This window comes from Diadema setosum, chromosome 10, assembly GCF_964275005.1.
Source record: "Diadema setosum chromosome 10, eeDiaSeto1, whole genome shotgun sequence".
Lineage (NCBI taxonomy): Eukaryota > Metazoa > Echinodermata > Echinoidea > Diadematoida > Diadematidae > Diadema > Diadema setosum.
Genome location: NC_092694.1, coordinates 12,668,293 through 12,686,318, shown reverse-complemented (window position 1 = coordinate 12,686,318; position 18,026 = coordinate 12,668,293). Strand labels below are relative to the sequence as shown.

General features: G+C 38.5%; 1 protein-coding gene across 1 annotated transcript in view; it reads left to right on the top strand.

Moving 5' to 3' along the window:
- Window positions 1-18,026, top strand: part of LOC140233755 (uncharacterized) — a 75,581-nt gene that overhangs the window by 49,192 nt on the left and 8,363 nt on the right. The window contains exons 13-22 of the mRNA XM_072313855.1: window positions 880-988; window positions 3,510-3,695; window positions 7,084-7,209; window positions 7,985-8,154; window positions 9,356-9,585; window positions 10,378-10,581; window positions 11,651-11,766; window positions 12,646-12,711; window positions 14,012-14,080; window positions 17,103-17,228. Of these exons, the coding sequence (XP_072169956.1) occupies window positions 880-988; window positions 3,510-3,695; window positions 7,084-7,209; window positions 7,985-8,154; window positions 9,356-9,585; window positions 10,378-10,581; window positions 11,651-11,766; window positions 12,646-12,711; window positions 14,012-14,080; window positions 17,103-17,228 (1,402 nt within the window). The remainder of the gene's footprint in view (window positions 1-879; window positions 989-3,509; window positions 3,696-7,083; window positions 7,210-7,984; window positions 8,155-9,355; window positions 9,586-10,377; window positions 10,582-11,650; window positions 11,767-12,645; window positions 12,712-14,011; window positions 14,081-17,102; window positions 17,229-18,026) is intronic.

Below are 18,026 nucleotides of genomic sequence, written 5' to 3'. Positions count from 1 at the left end.
AATGCACTGGTTTCCTATAACTGAACACATTCCGACCTTCTCAATTTTGTGGTGGCATCAACAATACTACAGAACTGTGAAAATCATCGGATCTGTCTTTGATTTGGTTTGAAAAGACTTGTGCAGCTTTTAGTTCTGATATAATACCATCCACTCTGTAGTCTTAATCCACTTTCATCTTTGTTCCTTCACACACCATATTAGCTAAGAAGTTGTAATGATGGAGTCAAAAGGGGCCTGAGCTTTCGATCCTAGCAGAATCTTCGTCAGAGGCAAAATGACAAACATGCAGGGAAAGCAATCACATAAAAGGACTTTACACAACAAGAACAGACAGGGACAAGCTGGGTACACAGAACAAAGAAACAAAGGAGAGGGAGGTCATGGGCAAGGAGCCCAACAGGTAAAAGGAGGGGGATTAAAGCAGGAGGGTGGACAGACAATAGGCAGAGGAGAGGGGACAGACAAAAGGCAGAGGGGGGTCAGTGATGATCATGAGGATCAAGGAGGCAACCAATGAAGGAAAAGGATGAATAGGGAGGCAACATCAAAGAAGATAGGGAACACCAGAGGGATAAAGAGACTCGGACTAGAGGAAGGAATCAATTGGGGAAAAAAGGGTCTGCAAATGGAAAAAGGCACAAAGAAAGAACAAAATGAAATTGAAAAATGAAAAAGCGAATAATAATGGTAATAATAATAATTTAACAAATTGCTACATTAAGTTGTAATGATGTCAAATAACATCAGGTTACTCTGTATATCAAGAAAAATAAATTTTTTTCCATAGTTGAGAGAGAAAATTAATCATGCATGAAATATATATACAACAGTAGGTGGCAGTTTACAAATGTCTTTGAGTGGTAATTTGTCTCGCAGAAAACTCCGGGACACGCTGCAGCTGACGAACAATATCCTGGTGCAGACTTCTCTGACGGACGAAGTCGTTCGCAACCTCTACCAACAGATGGAGTACTTTCGCTTTCAGGTTGGTCTAGCGTTACCAATATTGTGTAGATCGCTCAGATCTTGCTGCTGTCCTTGTACAATAAATTGTAAAGCTGTAGTTCATTGTAGGGTGTGATCATTTGAAATAATTGTGACAAAGTTTAGGACAGCTGTGCCGTAGTACTGTGCTGTCTAGTACAGTGTGTATTTGTCTTGTGAGTTCACCAGTAGTCGATGACAGCACAAGCTATATGTGTAGATTTTACACTTTTTCTTTTCCTACATTGAAAATAAGACACTTTGCTTTGTTCTGTCTGTTCAAAGAGTAAATTTTTACTTGAGATCAATAGATCAGATCAAAAATGCGCTATTAAAGTGGCAAATGTTGAATTAGGATAAGGGTTTTTCACTCTGTCTATGGACTGTGTGCTCAAATACTGTAGTTTCTGACTTTCTTTTTTGGGGGGGAGGGGGTTCAATATTTGCAGATATTGTAAATAAAAAAATATGTATATATTTTTGATTTAGCAACCCACAAAAATATTGCCCACTGGTTTCGTGAGTACTAAACAGAATCTTGGACCAGTTAAAAGTTAGTCTGATAAGATTGGATAAAAATAAGGGAGTTATGAAATTTTGACATTTCCCTAATTTTCATCCAACATATCTTGAGCAGTCAGTATGAATAAACATCAAGTGCATTTATGATGTTACCACCTCACAACTTTGCCATGAAGGTTGTACACGAAATCATGACATTTCCAGTTTATATCTGACCGATCATTATTTTGAATCTATATTCAGCCAGGAATAACATCATATAATGCTTCACACTTTTGTAGCAGAAAATGTAAAGGGGGGAGGAGGAAGAGGAGGAGAAGGAGTAGAAACCCTCTACTGGGTCCTCGCCAGTTAAACAGTTTTCTTTGGAGGTCATGTGTCTGTGATATGGGTTTGATAATTACCAGGGTAGTAACGCTGCATGCATGCTTGGATGTTGATATGCATACTTTCTCATTTATTCCTTAGAAAAACATGGCAATATCTTTATAGAAGCTTTGCCGACAAGAGTTGAAGATATGACATTCTTGTGTATCAGCAGCAATCATATTGCCCATGGCATTATTACCAAATGGAATTCTGTTTGTGAAAACAAGTTCTTCATTGTGATGTACATTTCTTGCATTCTGAATGGATATGATAGGAGCAAAGACATTACTTCGACCTGTTGTTACCAATTATCATACCTCAGTGAAGCCTTCTTAACCCTTACTGTACTGGGCTATTTGGCTCCATGAAAATACTGGGGGGGGGGGGCTGGACTTGTTTATTTCAGCATAAACAAGTACAAAATTACATGAAAACTGTGTAATAATACAGAATAATGTTTCCCAAATGTGAAATAAATCAATTCTTATCTATTTTTATGAGTACAGCAGATGTGCATTAACTATTAATATGCAAATTTACTACTTATGAATTTTTGCATACTTTTGAAATGTATGACGTACTAAAATGAAATTGGAAGTAAAATTATCCTTTTGCAGGACCCATGGGCACTACCATACTTTTCAACTGTATTCTAATGTCCCTGATATTGTGAACTTGAAGTATAATTTATGCAAATTTATGTAAATTTATGTTTTTTTAAATAAAAATTAGCTTACATGTGATTTTGCGTGCAAAATATAAGAAAAATCAATGAATACAAAACGTATAGAAATGTGAGAAAAATCAAACAAGTTATTTGCCATACTCATAAAACATTTTTGAAATTAACTTTACAGAATCATGTTTTTCGTCTCAAAAAGTGAAAATATCACTGTTATTCTTTTGTTTTTCCAATGTTTTTATTTCTTTTGTTTTTACTGTTTACATTTGTTATGTATTTTATTGTTTTCTAAGAGTGCCCAGTAAATCATGTGGAAGGATAAGAGTTATTTGAATCATCTATGTGGGATAAAAACTCAATTTCCCCCTCAGAGAGAGAAAAAAGAACGAGAAAAAAAAAACAACTATTTTGTTATGTTTTGTATTGTTTTTATTTCTTATTTTTTCTTTTGTTTTATATTCCTTATGTATATCATTGTTTCTAAACTTTGCCCAATTTATTTCAGAACAATATAGAAGCATGAACCATGTGGAAAACCAATTCCCGAGCAAAATTTATAAAGTAATGCAAGCCATGGTCTATTGACAGTATGTAACTGTACACAAATATATGCAGCGATTAGCCGTTTTAATGACATGCGCATACTAATTGGCCCATAACACCCCCTAGGTAGGTCCGATATGGACAAATGTGGTATCAAAATGTGCGCAAGACTTCAGGGGAAAAAGTCATGAAGCGAGAATCCGAAATTCCCAGCGGTCGCAATGCAATGCCAAAAGTATGGAGGGGGTGCCTCCCAGCCCCCCCCCCCAGTGCAGTTAGGGTTAACCCATTGAAAACTAGTGCCGAATATAATTAGGTAGGTGTCTATGGGAATTGCGTGTTATTACAAAATCGGTTCGTGTGCAAGGGGTTAACGTCGTGGAGAAACCTCTCGTTATTTCTTCAGGTTCTTGGGTTAGCCACTTTTCGGAAGCTGAACACCTACGGCAGTGCCTTCCCAGCATTCCTTGGGCAGCTCCTGGCCGTGTCCCAGACGACGTTCATCGAGGTGCCTCACCCAGCCAGCCTCCTGGCAGCTAGCATCCTACTCAAAGAGGGTCACTCCAGTGGGACCCCAGACTTCATACACAAGGTATCGCTCTTGGCACTGCTACTGTTACTACTTCTACTGTTACTGCTACTGTTACTATTTCAAATATTACTGCTATTATCACTATTGTACTACCACTTCTACTGATACTGCTGGTGTTGCTGCTGCTGCTACTAACTACATGTGTACTTCTACTATTTCTGTTAACTACTACTACTACTACTACTACTACTACTACTACTACTACTACTACTACAGTCTAACTACTACTACTACTACTACTACTACTACTACTACAGTCTAACTACTACTACTACTACTACTACTACTACTACTACTACTACTACTACTACTACTACTACTACTACTACTACTACAGTCTAACTACTACTACTACTACTACTACTACTACTACTACTACTACTACTACTACTACTACTACTACTACTACTACTACTACTACTACTACTACAGTCTAACTACTACTACTACTACTACTACTACTACTACTACTACTACTACTACTACTGCAATGACTTCTACTACTTCTCCTACTTTTACTACTACAAGTATCACTACACAGAAATTCGCAGAGTAACATTCTGAGTAATGGATCAAAATAATAATTTGGGTTGACCCACTCAAATTCTTTAAGTTTGCCTTACCTGGAAGAGAAATCTCTTCTCTATTCACTGTCAAAATTTGATGGCTCACAACAAAACCAGATTTGAGATATTACCACTTTTTCTGACCCATATTTTGTTTAGGATAGACAGGTGCTGCATTTACTGTGGTTTTCATGGATACTTCTGTACAGCACACATATCCTCCTTTCTCCCTTTTCTATTACACTGCATCTCCTGACTCTCTCTTATTTAAATATCTTTTTGAACTGGTTTGGATGGTCCAATATTAACTAATAATGAACTTAATAATAATTAAGTTATATTTCATTTTTAAGCTTCAAGCTTACTCTTGTAGACTATATCCTAGAAAAGTGAAGGTTCATTTTGGCTTATGCTGTTGTGGGTTTTAAGCCAGGCTTATTTCTGCTTCTTTTGTTTTCATTTCATTTCATTTCATTTCATTTCATTTCATTTCATTTCATTTCATTTCATTTCATTTCATTTATCTACTGTCCATAAAATGGAAAGTTTTAATGAATCAAGTGGCATACAGTGTACATAAATACACACATATATAAAACACACATTTTAAAATGAAACACAAAAAACAACAACACACGTCATTAATTCATATAGAATAACACAGAGAAACTTCACACTCAGTAACAATCAGTTTTATGCAGAAGCCACTGTAAGCAAGTACAGTGTATATTCCTTCTTCTTTTCTTCTTCTTTTCTTGTGTTTCCTCTTTACTCTTCTTCACTGCTTCTTCTTTTTTCCTACAATTTCTTCTTTATTTTTATCTTATATGCAGAAGCCATGACAAAGCAGTATGCTTCTTCTTTTGTTTTTCATTTGTGTTATGTTTCCCTGCTAAAAGTTTCATGTGAGAAAAAAAAAAGATAAGGAGGATCTGAGCATGGAACATGAAAGCTAATACAAAAGATAAGAAGGGGTCTGGTTGCCTTTTTAGTGTCGGTATCAAACAGTATTATCTGAAGCCAAACAAATCTGGGTCATTATCGCACTGATATGACTCTTTACAGACGCCCACACACCACAGCTGTTGTAGCAGACAATCTGTCCTTGCACAGTCAAATATACATGACGTGCACGATGAGAGTACATAATTATGTGACCATGCGTCACAAAGCCAACCAAATGTCTCATGCGAAGATTTTACTTCAGGGGGGGGGGGGGTGTTTCATCAACGTTTGTCAGCACTGACAATTTCAGCAAAATCCTTGGTTTTGATTGGCTGAGATGCTCTGGTCACTGACTGTTACTATGGTGATTGTCAGCGATGACAACTTGTCAGCGCTGACAAATGTTGATGAAACACCCCCCTGGACTCAGAATATGTGAAATGGATCAGCCAAAGCAATCTTTAGTTGTTTTTTTAGCTCACCGGAGCCAAAGGCTCAAGTGCGCTATTGCGATCGCCCTTTGTCTGGCGTCTGTCGTGCATCGTCCGTCATGCGTCGTGCGTAAACTTTTCACATTTTCATCTTCTTCTTGAAAACCCCAAGACCGATTTTCATCAAACTTGGCAGGTAGCATCCCTAGGGAAATAGGAATTCAATTTTTTAGAATGGGCACCATGCCCCACCCAGGGGGCCCCCAGGGGGCCCAAACCCCCCAAAATTAAGGAATCTGTAAAAAATCTTCTTCTCTAGAACCAGAAGTGATAGAGCTAAGTTAATACTATGAGTTAGTACATTGATGACTGTAGTTTCAAGTTTGTTCATGGTAGAATCAGGGGTGCCCCCCTTGGGACCCGGGGGAGGGGTCCAAATGGGGCCTAAATTGTACATTTTCATTTTCTTCTTGAGAACCCCATGACCCATTTTCACCAAACTTGGCAGGTAGCATCCCTAGGGGGTTAGGAACTCAATTTGTTAAAATGGGCACCATGCCCCACCCAGGGGACCCCCAGGGGGCCCCAAACCCCCCAAAATGAAGGAATCTTTAAAAATCTTCTCTAGAATCAGAAGTTATAGAGCTAAGATAATACTATGAGTGAGTACAATAATGACGACTGTAGTTTCAAGTTTGTTCATAGCAGATCCAGGGGTGCCCTTCTTGGGGGCAGGGGGGTTAGGAAGGTCCAAATGGGGGCCTGAATTGTACATTTTCATCTTCTTCCTGAAAACCTCATGATGGATTTTCGTCAAACTTGGCAGGTAGCATCCCTAGGGGGTCAGGATCTCAATTTATCAAAATGGGCACCATGCCCCACCCAGAGGGCCCCAGGGGGCCCCATTCCCCCCAAATTAAGGAATCTTAAAAACTTTGGGCCCTTATTGTACATTTTCATCTTCTACTGGAGAATGCCTGGTCAAATTTTAGTAGAGCTTTGAATAATTTAGATTAGTGACTGCGTGAAGTGAACTTGCGATACTCAGGTGAGCGCTAGACCCGCGGGTCTCTTGTTTTTCAGAGTTTCTGAAAGAGCAATTCTCCTTCTACATTATTTTAAAGTTAGGGATCATAAAACTGAAGGGAAATTATTAATTTTTTTTTGTTGCACTTCTGCACTTCTAGAATATGTGTCAATTTGAAATAGAAACATTGACTTTGCAGTAAAGGAATAATTGTACATTAAATCAAATAAGAGAATCTTAATTGGTACTTATGCATCTGAAATAAAGCAAAAGCAGGACTAAAATGGAAGAGGAGTTTTTATTCTACTGTTCATAAATGCAAGCATGTTTGAGTGCCTGCTGCCCTGGTGAACTCTTGTGAAATGAAACATACTTATTTTTTCCCAATTTTGTTTATCATTGTTGCTGTTGCTAATCAGGGATTTTTGAGCAGTGCCTTAGAGCAGGCGGGCGTCCTGGACTATGAGATCAGGGTGCTCGGCAGAAACTACCTCGCAAATCACGCCAAGCTGGTCAGGATAGATATCAAGGCATTTTCCAGACAGGTTGGTATTCCCTGGCAGACAGACTTGCAGTGATTTTGGTGCCTTTCACCATGATTTGTAAGTTTGTCTCTTGTCTATTTTGTATAGTGAAAGAAAATACATGTGTGCTAGAAGCGTATAGAGAAATGCTGAGGTGAGAGTTAGTTTGCCACAGAAGTATGAGCTGTGTTAACATTACAATTTTTGTTCATTGAAACACTGCTTTGGCGCTGGTTGTGGCTAACTGTGACAAAAATTTTTAATGGAATGGAAATGCTAAGGAAATAGATACAGCTTGTACGATATGCTGTGGTAATGTGTCGTTTATTCATGCAAGTCCGTACTGTTTAATAGCAATGTAAAAGTACCAGGTGGGTATAGTCTCTTTTAACCGGATGAAGACGAGTCCGGAGAATACTCGGGCTGGTGTCTATGGGAAATATGGGTTATAGCAAAATCAGTCCATCCTCAACGGGTTAAGGAATGTGTATGAAAATCATTCATTGTACACATTTCAGTCAGAAAATACTTCAAGTGTAAAGATGGTTGATTTACACAGTGTCATGTCAGCTTACATAACTGTCTTGCCGTTGAATGCAAGCATGAAGTAAGTTTTGTTTCTCGATCCATTACCCCCTTTCTTCTTCCCCCCCCCCATCACTCTTCTCTCTCTACCCCCTTTCTTCTTCCTCCCCCCCCCCCATCACTCTTCTCTCTCTACCCCCTATTTTCCACTCCATTTCAATCCCCCTCCCCCATGTCTTCCCCTCTCCCTCCAACCCCCCCCCCCCCCCAGGTCTCTATGGACTGCAGTGGTAGCCAGGCCTGGTTCAAGCAGGATGCCTCCAAGCCCGTCAGCCTCGCCCCCCTCCGATCAGCTGCTGCTGGGGATTTCCCCCTGCAGAAAGTGGGCGTGGCAGTCAGACTGCAGTCCCTCCTCATTCTGGGCCTGCGACCGATGGAGAGGTGGGCAGTGTTACCATGGTTACAGTCACATGCTGTCTCAAATTGTTTGAAAGTTGTTGTGAAAAAGATATCCAAGTGGAAATTAATCAATTTTTATTTCTTTTTGTGTGGCTATCAATCTGTTATACTGTACCATGTTTGTTTTGTAGGATATGCTACTCCTTTAGCATAAATTGGTATAGATTACGTTAGTGCTGTTACTACACCATGAACAATAAGTTTGCCACGTACATGTACTGTGGGAAATTAGATAAACATTTTGAATTCAGTCAACAGAAGCAGAAGTATATGAAGGAAAGAAGAAAGTGGAAGAAAAAAGAAAGAAAAAGAAGATGAAAAAGGAGAAGATAATGATGATGATGATGATTTGAAGGTATTGATTCAGAAATGAAATTGATACCCATAGTTTTCATAGATGTCAAGAAGAATTAAGTAATATTTGTCCTGAATACATGCTTCAATTCAAAGTTGCATCATACTTTTCTTGTAGTACTTTCTAAATGCTTCCATACAAAAAAAGTTGCAACCAATGCTATTTCATGAAAAACAAGCCAACATTAAGACACTTGATTGTTTTCAATACCTCGGTATACATTTTTCTTTTTCAAGCACAGAAGAAAGTATTAAAACATCAACTAAGAAAAGAGAGGAAGCATGCTTGTTTTGCAGTGGAGTAATGACATGAAGAATTGATTGAATTAACAAGAGATTAAAATGTGAAAAATATGAAGAGATCTAAGAAATAAGGGTTATTGCAACTAATTGATAATCAAAAACTATAGAATACTGTATACGCCATATATTTAGCGAGTCTAAATTTTCGCGAATTGGAACTTCCTGACGATTTTGCGAGTGGTTAAATTCGCGATCGTGGAGTCCTGTACCGAACGGAGAAATGTATACGCGTACGTCACATTCAGAGTGCGATCAGAGTCAATATTTGTGCTTGTCTTTAATTTCGCAAATAGCGCCTGACTCGCAAAATTTGCGAAAATAAAAATCTTGCAAAATATTCGGCATATACAGTAGATAATAAAGACAAATGAAGATCCTATGATAATAAATTGATGAAAGCAATTTGAGACAAGAATCATTACATTTGAATAAAGTGCACTTGTACAGCTTGTCATTCAGTAGATTCCATAAATTCCTCTTGTAAGATAAGATGTTCTCCACCCCCTTCCTCTCCTTCGGTTGCTAGGAAACTCCTCTTTAGAGACTACCTGAAGCTTCCCATCCATGACGACATGTGCCCCATGTCCATTCTCTGGGAGGTCGGTAGGCTCGTCTACAGCCCCATCATGGAGGATTCTGAGGAGACGGCCGACCTGCACACACCGTGCGCTGATGACAGCCGGACGCTGTTCCACACAGCGATGGAACAACTGGACAGGAGACCGTTTTCATTCCTGGAGTATGGCTCTGCTCAGGGTTAGTGTAGATGAAGTTTTAGAATTGGGGTAGAAGACCTGCAGATCATGGTAATTAAGTTTACCCTTTCTTGCCTCTGGCAGCCTTGTTTTCTATGTCACTATGTAGGTCTGTTTTTCCATTTGTGCCTTGTCTCTGTATTATAATTTATCTTTAATAAGTTAATTTCTATTTTGAATGTGAACAGAAACCAGTTGTGATGTAAAAGTGATTTAATAATGCATTTACACTATTGACAAATGGCAATTTTAGTGACACACGGAAATCATCGTATGCGATTTTAGCATTTCAGCACAAAAAAAAAAAAGAAGAAATTAATCAGAGATGTCTCCGAGACCAACTGGAAAGTGGAAAGAGTCTCTGAAAAAATTCAACATGTTCGATTCTCTTGCGACTCGCTCGAGACCAGGCTAGTCTCCAGGAGATGTCACAGAGACATTGATATCTCCATGACCAGTAAGACTGAATTACCACCAGGATAAATAACGGAAAGGTGTTAATTCTGCCTGTGCTAATGGGTTGTCAGCAGCACACCAGGGATCACCAATGTTTCGGCCATTTAAGTACTGGACACCTCCCCCTGGCTGGCTGGTGCTGCGTTAGGATTCCCTAGACAGCACCCCCATGGTATCTCAAAAACACTCGGCGTCAATAACCTCTCTTCACTCCAGATTACCAATCTCTCTAACCCCCCCCCCCCCCCCAAGCCTTGTAATCTCCAAACCAATGACTTACTTACTTTTAATCTTTTAAGAAGTATTGCCATTTTCCCTCTTGGTGTTGTCTTTCTAGATGGGTTGATGTTCTCCCTAGCAGCAAAGCACCCTAACAGCACGTTTGTCAGTGTCACTGGATCAGAGAGAGAAGTGGAGAGGCAGCACAAAGTCCTGGCCCAGAAGGGCATCAATAATACCATCATCGCCAGCATCCCACCCGACCTGGCCTTCGCACGGAATCTCGCTTCCAGTCCAGACTTTCTTCGCTACCAGTACATGGGTATGTGATGGTCACTTGTGTGCTGTAAGCAGATACAGAGTTGACAGCTTGTATATTTTTTCGCAATGATGTTATGAATTGAACAAATATATACTGTTTACACTTTTTTTCTTCAGCAATGGTATCATGAAATGAACAAACACATGACATTGTATATGCTGTGTATGTTTTTCTTCAGCGAATATTAGAAGATACATTTTTTTTTGTATGAAAGGTATGTTATTGTCTTTAGTATGGCATTAATGAAACATCAAGGTTAATGAAGTCTTCTAAGCCCCACAAATTATCACTAGTGTCAGTAATATCAGGGGCGGATCTAGGAATTCCGTAAAGAGGAGGCGTGTTTACAAAAATAAAGGGGGGGGGGGGCGCACGCACCCCTCCCCCCATTTATTTTCTTTTTATTTCTTTTGTTTCAACAAAAAATAAACGGGGGGCGTGCGCCGGTTGCTGTCCTCCCTGGATCCGCCCCTGAATATATATATAAAAAAGATGCTCTTAATTCCAGATTATGAGACAAAGTATCATTATTTCTACACTATCTTCCTTGCCTACATCCAGATCACCTGTAGATGAACAATGTTTCTTATAGTCTTTATTGGTATTTGTTGTTTGATATTTAATTCATGAATTGTCAGTGTTCACCATGTGAAATATTTTTTGCCCAGTGGAACAATTGTGACCCACTTCAACAAAAGAATCCTAAAGTCACTGACGGGTGAGCTGAGAAAATCGAGCTTGAAGTCAGATCATCAAAATCCGTCAAAACATTCCGATATCTGTTTTTGACATAATTTTGGAGTCTAATATATTTTCTATCATCTGCCAAAATTTCGAAGCTAAATGATCAAAGGAAAGGCAAGAAAATAGCATTTTTCTGGGTCATGATTTTCCGAATATCGCTGCAACCGAGTACTTCTGTGAGTTATGTTATATATGACATTAAAGTGGAAGAGTAAGGGAATAATGTCATGTCATTTTCAGGAAATTGTCCTCCCCGACTTTCGGATCCTTTTGTTGCAGCGGGTCACAATTTGTCTTTTCTCCCTCTCTTGTCTTTCATGTGCAGGCCTGGGTAATTTCTTGTCTTTCATCACAAGCAGCAAAAGAGATGTCGTTCAGACAACTCTGGGCAATATCATCTCAACTGGAGTGACCACTTTCCTTCAACTCCCATCCTCTCAGGTAGTTACATGATTGTGCTCTTCTCACACCCCAAGTTTATAGTCAAATGTATATATAGTCGGTCGTATGCCAAAAGGACCTGAAACCACTTTCACTGTTATGCCAAAAGGCCCTTAATGCTGTAGACTTTGTACACTATTAGTGCCCTTTTGGCATAACAGGGGAAGTTATTAAGGCCCTTTTGGCATAACAGGGGAAGATATTAACGCCCTTTTGGCATAAGGCCAATGATATCTAAGTTACCAGATGTGTGATTATCTGTCTTGTGCACCATCTTTTGTTTCACAGTGCCCTTACATTTCTATGTGCCTTTGATCAACACTAATTCTTAAAGAAGTGTTAAAAAAAAAGAAGAAGAAAATAAATGGAATGGTTTCAGGGAGAGACATGTTTTGAAAATACAGCTGTTAATAATCAGTTCAAGGGCTGGAGATGTATGACATCAAAATTTTGATAACATCTGATTGTGCATCCCCCCTTGTCCTCAACGGGATGATAACAGTCGCGAGGACATTGCAAATTTGGTCGCAAAAGTAGAGCGAGACATGAAAGGAAAAAGTCAAGAAGCATCATGATGAGGTCTTCTCTCATTGCAGAACTATTGCGCAAAACGTTGAGGGGGGCAGATTCCACCCCCCCCCCCCGACCCTTTTAGGGTTAACAGATGATAACTTTTGCTGTTGGGAATAATACAGAGAATGTTCTTACCATGGGGCTTTGAAATGCACTTTGTGGAGATTAAAGTTCTGTGTGACTTCTTCTCAAGACTCAAAATGTCTTTTTAGTCCTTCAGATGGATCTTTCTGTTTGCTGAATCCTTCTCTCCCCCCAACCCCTGGTGGTTACAACTAATGTAATGTGTGTCTTGCTCTCTCCTAGATGCTATCCCTGGCAATCACAACATTCTATCCCGATGCTGTCAGAGACAGGCTCACAGAAGGGAAGGTAGGGAGAAGGCTTGAATTTCTCTTCGCCATCACTCACACATGCTGCCAAAGTTTGTTTCCATGACAACAAGGCTAATTGACTCTTCTGCATGTGAAAAATAAAACAAAAACATTTACCCTTTCTTTTGTGTTGTGCCCTGCCATCTAGCTTTAGCTTTCAAAGTTTTCTCTTTAACATTTGTTTTCCCCCTCTAAATTTGACCATACTCGAAGTATTGGTAAGACAGCCTACAGCTGTTGTATGTACAAATGTAGGGATATCAATACCCTAGTCCACCAATAAGGCCATGGTGACACTATAGAAATTTGGGGGTAGAATCAGGTACTGGTATGTTCTATTCATCTTGTTGACATTAGTTTTGAGACATCTAGTCTGCTAATTGATGCAGACAGCATTTGCCAGCATGATGAATAAAGCACAGTAGGGCTTAAATCCAAAGCAGTACTTGGTGAATAGACACAGAATTTGATACAGTTGAACCTCTCGTATCCGGACAAGTCGGGACCGGGGCTCATCCGGATAAGGGATTTGGCCGGATACAGGAGACTCAATGCTTTATACATGTACATATACATACACATGTACTGATGTACATAGCCCATTGTAGTACCACATGTAGTAATGTGTATACTGCAACCTTTTCATTGTTACATTTGGGGATGTTTCGGGATGTTGAAATGTCTGAAGATAAGCAATTTAGAAGGAAATTTGATGCAATGTATGTTAATCATATTGGAAGTAATATGTAATTCATGTGTGTTTGGGTAGGAGTTCTCAAGGAGTTGGGAATCCCCCTTTCTTCCCGTAATTATTTTAAAAAAATCACGGCGAGATTGCGTCCGGATAATAGAAAGATCCAGATAAAGGGAGGCTGGATAATAGAGGTTCAACTGTACTATAATTTAACCCGTTGAGGATGGTTTGATTTTGCTACTACAAGCATTTCCCATAGACACTTGCCCGAGTATACTCGGGACTCGTCCTCAACGGGTTAAGGATGTTTGCAACAGAAACTGTGAATGTAAGGTGTATAAGCTGTGAAATTTAATCATGCCGGGGGACACTGCCTTTAAAGGTCATACTCACTATCATATAGATTGAGAAAATTTTAGATGATTCATAAATGCATTTAGCGGTTGTCACCAAAACTCCACAGTCTTTAACCATAGTATGGTTATAATGTGAATAGGGTCAGCTGTTTTTGTAATAGTTACCATGTGACTGTCAACATTATTTGACTACATTTCCAACATGCACCTGTGATGAGTTGACCCTTTTCTGACTTTTTTCTATTCAGGATTTGTACTTGTTGGACAAGCATCCTTTACCGCCCTTCAAAAATGCTGAGCTGAGACTCGTCAAAGAGGTATGATAGATGTACAGTATTTCCCCCAAAAAAATTACAATCAGATTTTTGGCATTGATAACTTCAAATATGATTAAACTGTCTCAATGCTATTTCAGGGTCTAAGAATATACCATCTTACCCATATGTAGAAAACCCCATTCAAATTGGTTAAGTGGTCACAGAGAAATGTGGATTGTTTTAAAGCATGTCATGGATCTGATTCTTCCAAGTTTAGCACTGGGATGCTCTTGGAACTGCGTAATGTGTGAACACAATGGACAGAACTTGGTGGGAAGGGATACTTGACATGCTCTACAAAACTCCTCATTTCTCTTTGACCACTGAAGCAAATTGGACAGGGTTTTCTGTTAGATGTGGGTAATAAGTTGTAGTTCCATACCCTGAAATTGTATTTGGATTGATTCACTATTTTTAAAGTTATCATTGCAGAGGGTCTTGTTATAATTTTCTAATGACATACAGTATTTGACATCATGAGAAACATTCTTGCCTTTGAAAACTGAACAGAACAAGTTTGGAAGTTAAAGCAAAAAGATTGTACGATTATTGTAGTCATATGTATCATCTTTGTTTATATAGTAAACTCAAACTAAAAACCCAAAAACTGATTTGCCAATGATAATTTTTACTAAATTCAAAATGGTCTCTGAACATTTTTTTCTATGTTTATATTTCATCAATTTAATCCATTGTCAAATAATACAGTAAAACCCCGTTATAACGAGTTCGGTTATAACGAGGAACCGCTTATAACGAGGTGATCGCGTCGGTCCCGTTTTACCTTGCGTGTAAACCTATGGCAGAACGAATCGGTTATAACGAGTTCGGTTATAACAAGATTCCGGTTATAACGAGGACAATTTTGGTGCATCATGATAAAGAAAAACATAAGCAATTTGATCGGATATAACGAGGTTCAATTTCTTGACTAAATTGCCGCTTTAAAACACGCGACAAACGAAACACTGAAAACCAAATTCACGCTATCCACGTCTTTTTCCGTTTTGCAGAGAACCGTTCCTTCCATGTTTTCTTCTAAATCACGCGATAAGACACAGGAATGCCTTCCGATGTTCCTACTAAATCATTAAACATACTGTAATCATTCGATTTTCTTTTCCGCGAGATAGGCGTGCGTGATTTCAAGGGCAGACCACACCGCAACGAAAAAGAACAAAAACAAGATAACGCATTCAAAAACTTTTCATGTAGCCACACTTGTGGCCAAAAATTTGCTGCGTAGCAAATATGAGTGTGGATGATTAAAGCCGAAATAATTAATGAAATCATCGCGATCTCGTCGGGTGACAGTAGCGTAAAAATAGTTGAATAACGCATGTTAACTTACTTTATCGGTGTTCAGAAAAAGAAACAAACGCATTTATTAATTTGAATAGATCTGAATTTGTTCATTATCATTTATCAAATGATAATTTAAATATGAGTGTGTATGATTAAAGCCGAAATTATTAATGAAATCATCGCGATCTCGTCAGGTGACAGTAGCATAAAAATAGTTGAATAACGCATGTTAACCTACTTAATCGGTGTTCGGAAAAAGAAACAAACGCATTTAACAGTTCAAGGATGTACAAAACGCGAAGAGATTTTCGAAAGAAAATAAAAAAATGCATTTGTAATCCCGTCGGACGCAACGATCATACATTGTATAAAATTACAGCCAAAATGATTCATGAAATTATCGAATTCCTGCTGGGCTCCAACAGCTTAAAATACCTCTCAAATTAACGGTAAACAACGCATGTATGTTACTCTGAAATTATCGCGATCTCGCCAGGTGACAGTAGCGTAAAAAATAGTTGAATAACGCATGTTAACCTAAATCAGAAAAAGAAACAAACGTATTTATTAGTTTGAATAGATGAGGGTTTGTTCATTATCACAATTTTAACACTGCATAGTCACAATGAAGATTTTTCTTTCTTTCAGAATGGTCTATGAGGTACCATAGGTACATATTTGCGTAAAAAGGATCACAACGTAACCTTCCACATTCAATCCTGTCACATATTTTTCAAGAACGGTTGTAGAAAACGTGAAGAGATTTTCGGAAGAAAATAAAGAACGCATTTTTAATCCCTTCCAGCGCAACGATATTGTACAAGATTACAGCCGAAATGATTCATGAAATCATCGCATTCCCGCTGGGCACCAACAGCGTAAAAATACCTCACAAGTTATGGTAAACAACGCCTGTATTTTACTCTATTTGCGCTGGTGTTAGGAAAAATTAACAAACAAGAATTACAATAAAGAATTATCTCATTTCAACCCCTACTTTTTCGTCTAATTCACAAATAATTTCCCTTTATCATCTCAATAATAATGATCCATAATGTGTAATAACAACGCAAAGGATGTTCATAAGTTTCATTGATGGGTATATTCCGATGTCGTGCTTATGTTTTTCTTTGTTTTTGATGCGTACGGTTATAACGATGTACCGGTTATAACGAGATAATTTCACCGGTCCCACTGACCTCGTTATAATGGGGTTTCACTGTATTGTGATTAGCAAAGTGAGCTACTGTAAGTAAGTGAGGGGACCGCACTATACATGTTACTTCATTTTTTAACTGCCCCTCAATTTTGATTTCCGTCAAGTCCTTAATAAAACAAGATGTATTCCTACTGATTATGTGGCAGTACGAAGTGTATTGTATATGTTACAAGAATATACAATCATTTTGACATTTGTATTAATTACCCATTTATATTGTTTGGAAATGAAAATAAAACAGGAATAAATGAATGAATGAATCAATCAATCAATCAATCAATCAATCAATCGATCAATCAATCGATCGATCAATCAATCAATCAATCAATCAATCAATCAATCAATCAATCAATCAATCAGTGATCTAACAAAGAGTTCTCAGGAATAAATGCATCTATTACAGAAAGGTTATTTATGTTCTATTCATAATGAAACAAAAATATTTACCAAGCTCTTGTTTTGTTTTTTCTCTCTCATTCTGCTTGCATGCTTGCACAGAACATCAAACTGACAGCAGGCCAGGTGAATGTGTCAGCAAAAGTAGTCCATCCCAAGGCCAATGCTGATGGGTCAAAGTTTGGCTGGAGTCTAGTCAGGGTGGACGTTAGGCATCTTAACCTCATGGTGAGATGATGATAAAAATAATCAAGATTGTTAAAAAGAAAAATTCTATGCACCATCAAATCCCAGAAGACCCACTTTTTTTAGTCTTACTGATAATGTGACCTGCCACAACAAAAGGATCCAAAATGGGGGGAGGACAGTTTTCTGAAAATGACATGACATTACTCCCTTACTCTTCCACTATAATTTCATACACTATTGTATATAACATGACTCATAAAAGTGCTTGGTTGCGGAGATATAGATGATTTTATTAGCACATGTCGAGTGGTTTAGGAAATCAGTGTTTCGAGAAAACTGCCTTCAAAGTTTTCCTTCCGACGCTATCATGATCAAGCGGAGGTAAGACAGTTTTCACCTCTGGACAATAAAAGGTATACTTTAGACTACAAAATTATGCTGAAAATAGAAATCCAATTGTTTTGACCGATTTTGATGATCTCACTTCAAACTCGATTTTCTCGGCTCAGCCGTCAGCGGCTTTAGGATCCTTTTGTTGTGTCGGGACACATATATATTTCCAGGAATGGGGTGTTTGTTTTTCTTCTTCCTCATTCCTCTGATATAGATCTTGATGTTAAATTTGCAAAACATTACACATGTAAAATAATCATATGGCACATACTGTATGGTATATCTTTTTCCTGCTAGTTCTGTAGACTGTTGCACATTCTGAGCAATGTTGCACTGAGCAATGTTGTGTGTAATCATACCGTCCCCTCTAGTAAGAGGCAAAATACTCTGTCCCTCGGACAGGTCATAAAATGGAGGTCCCGTGTGTGAGAGAGTCACACCTTC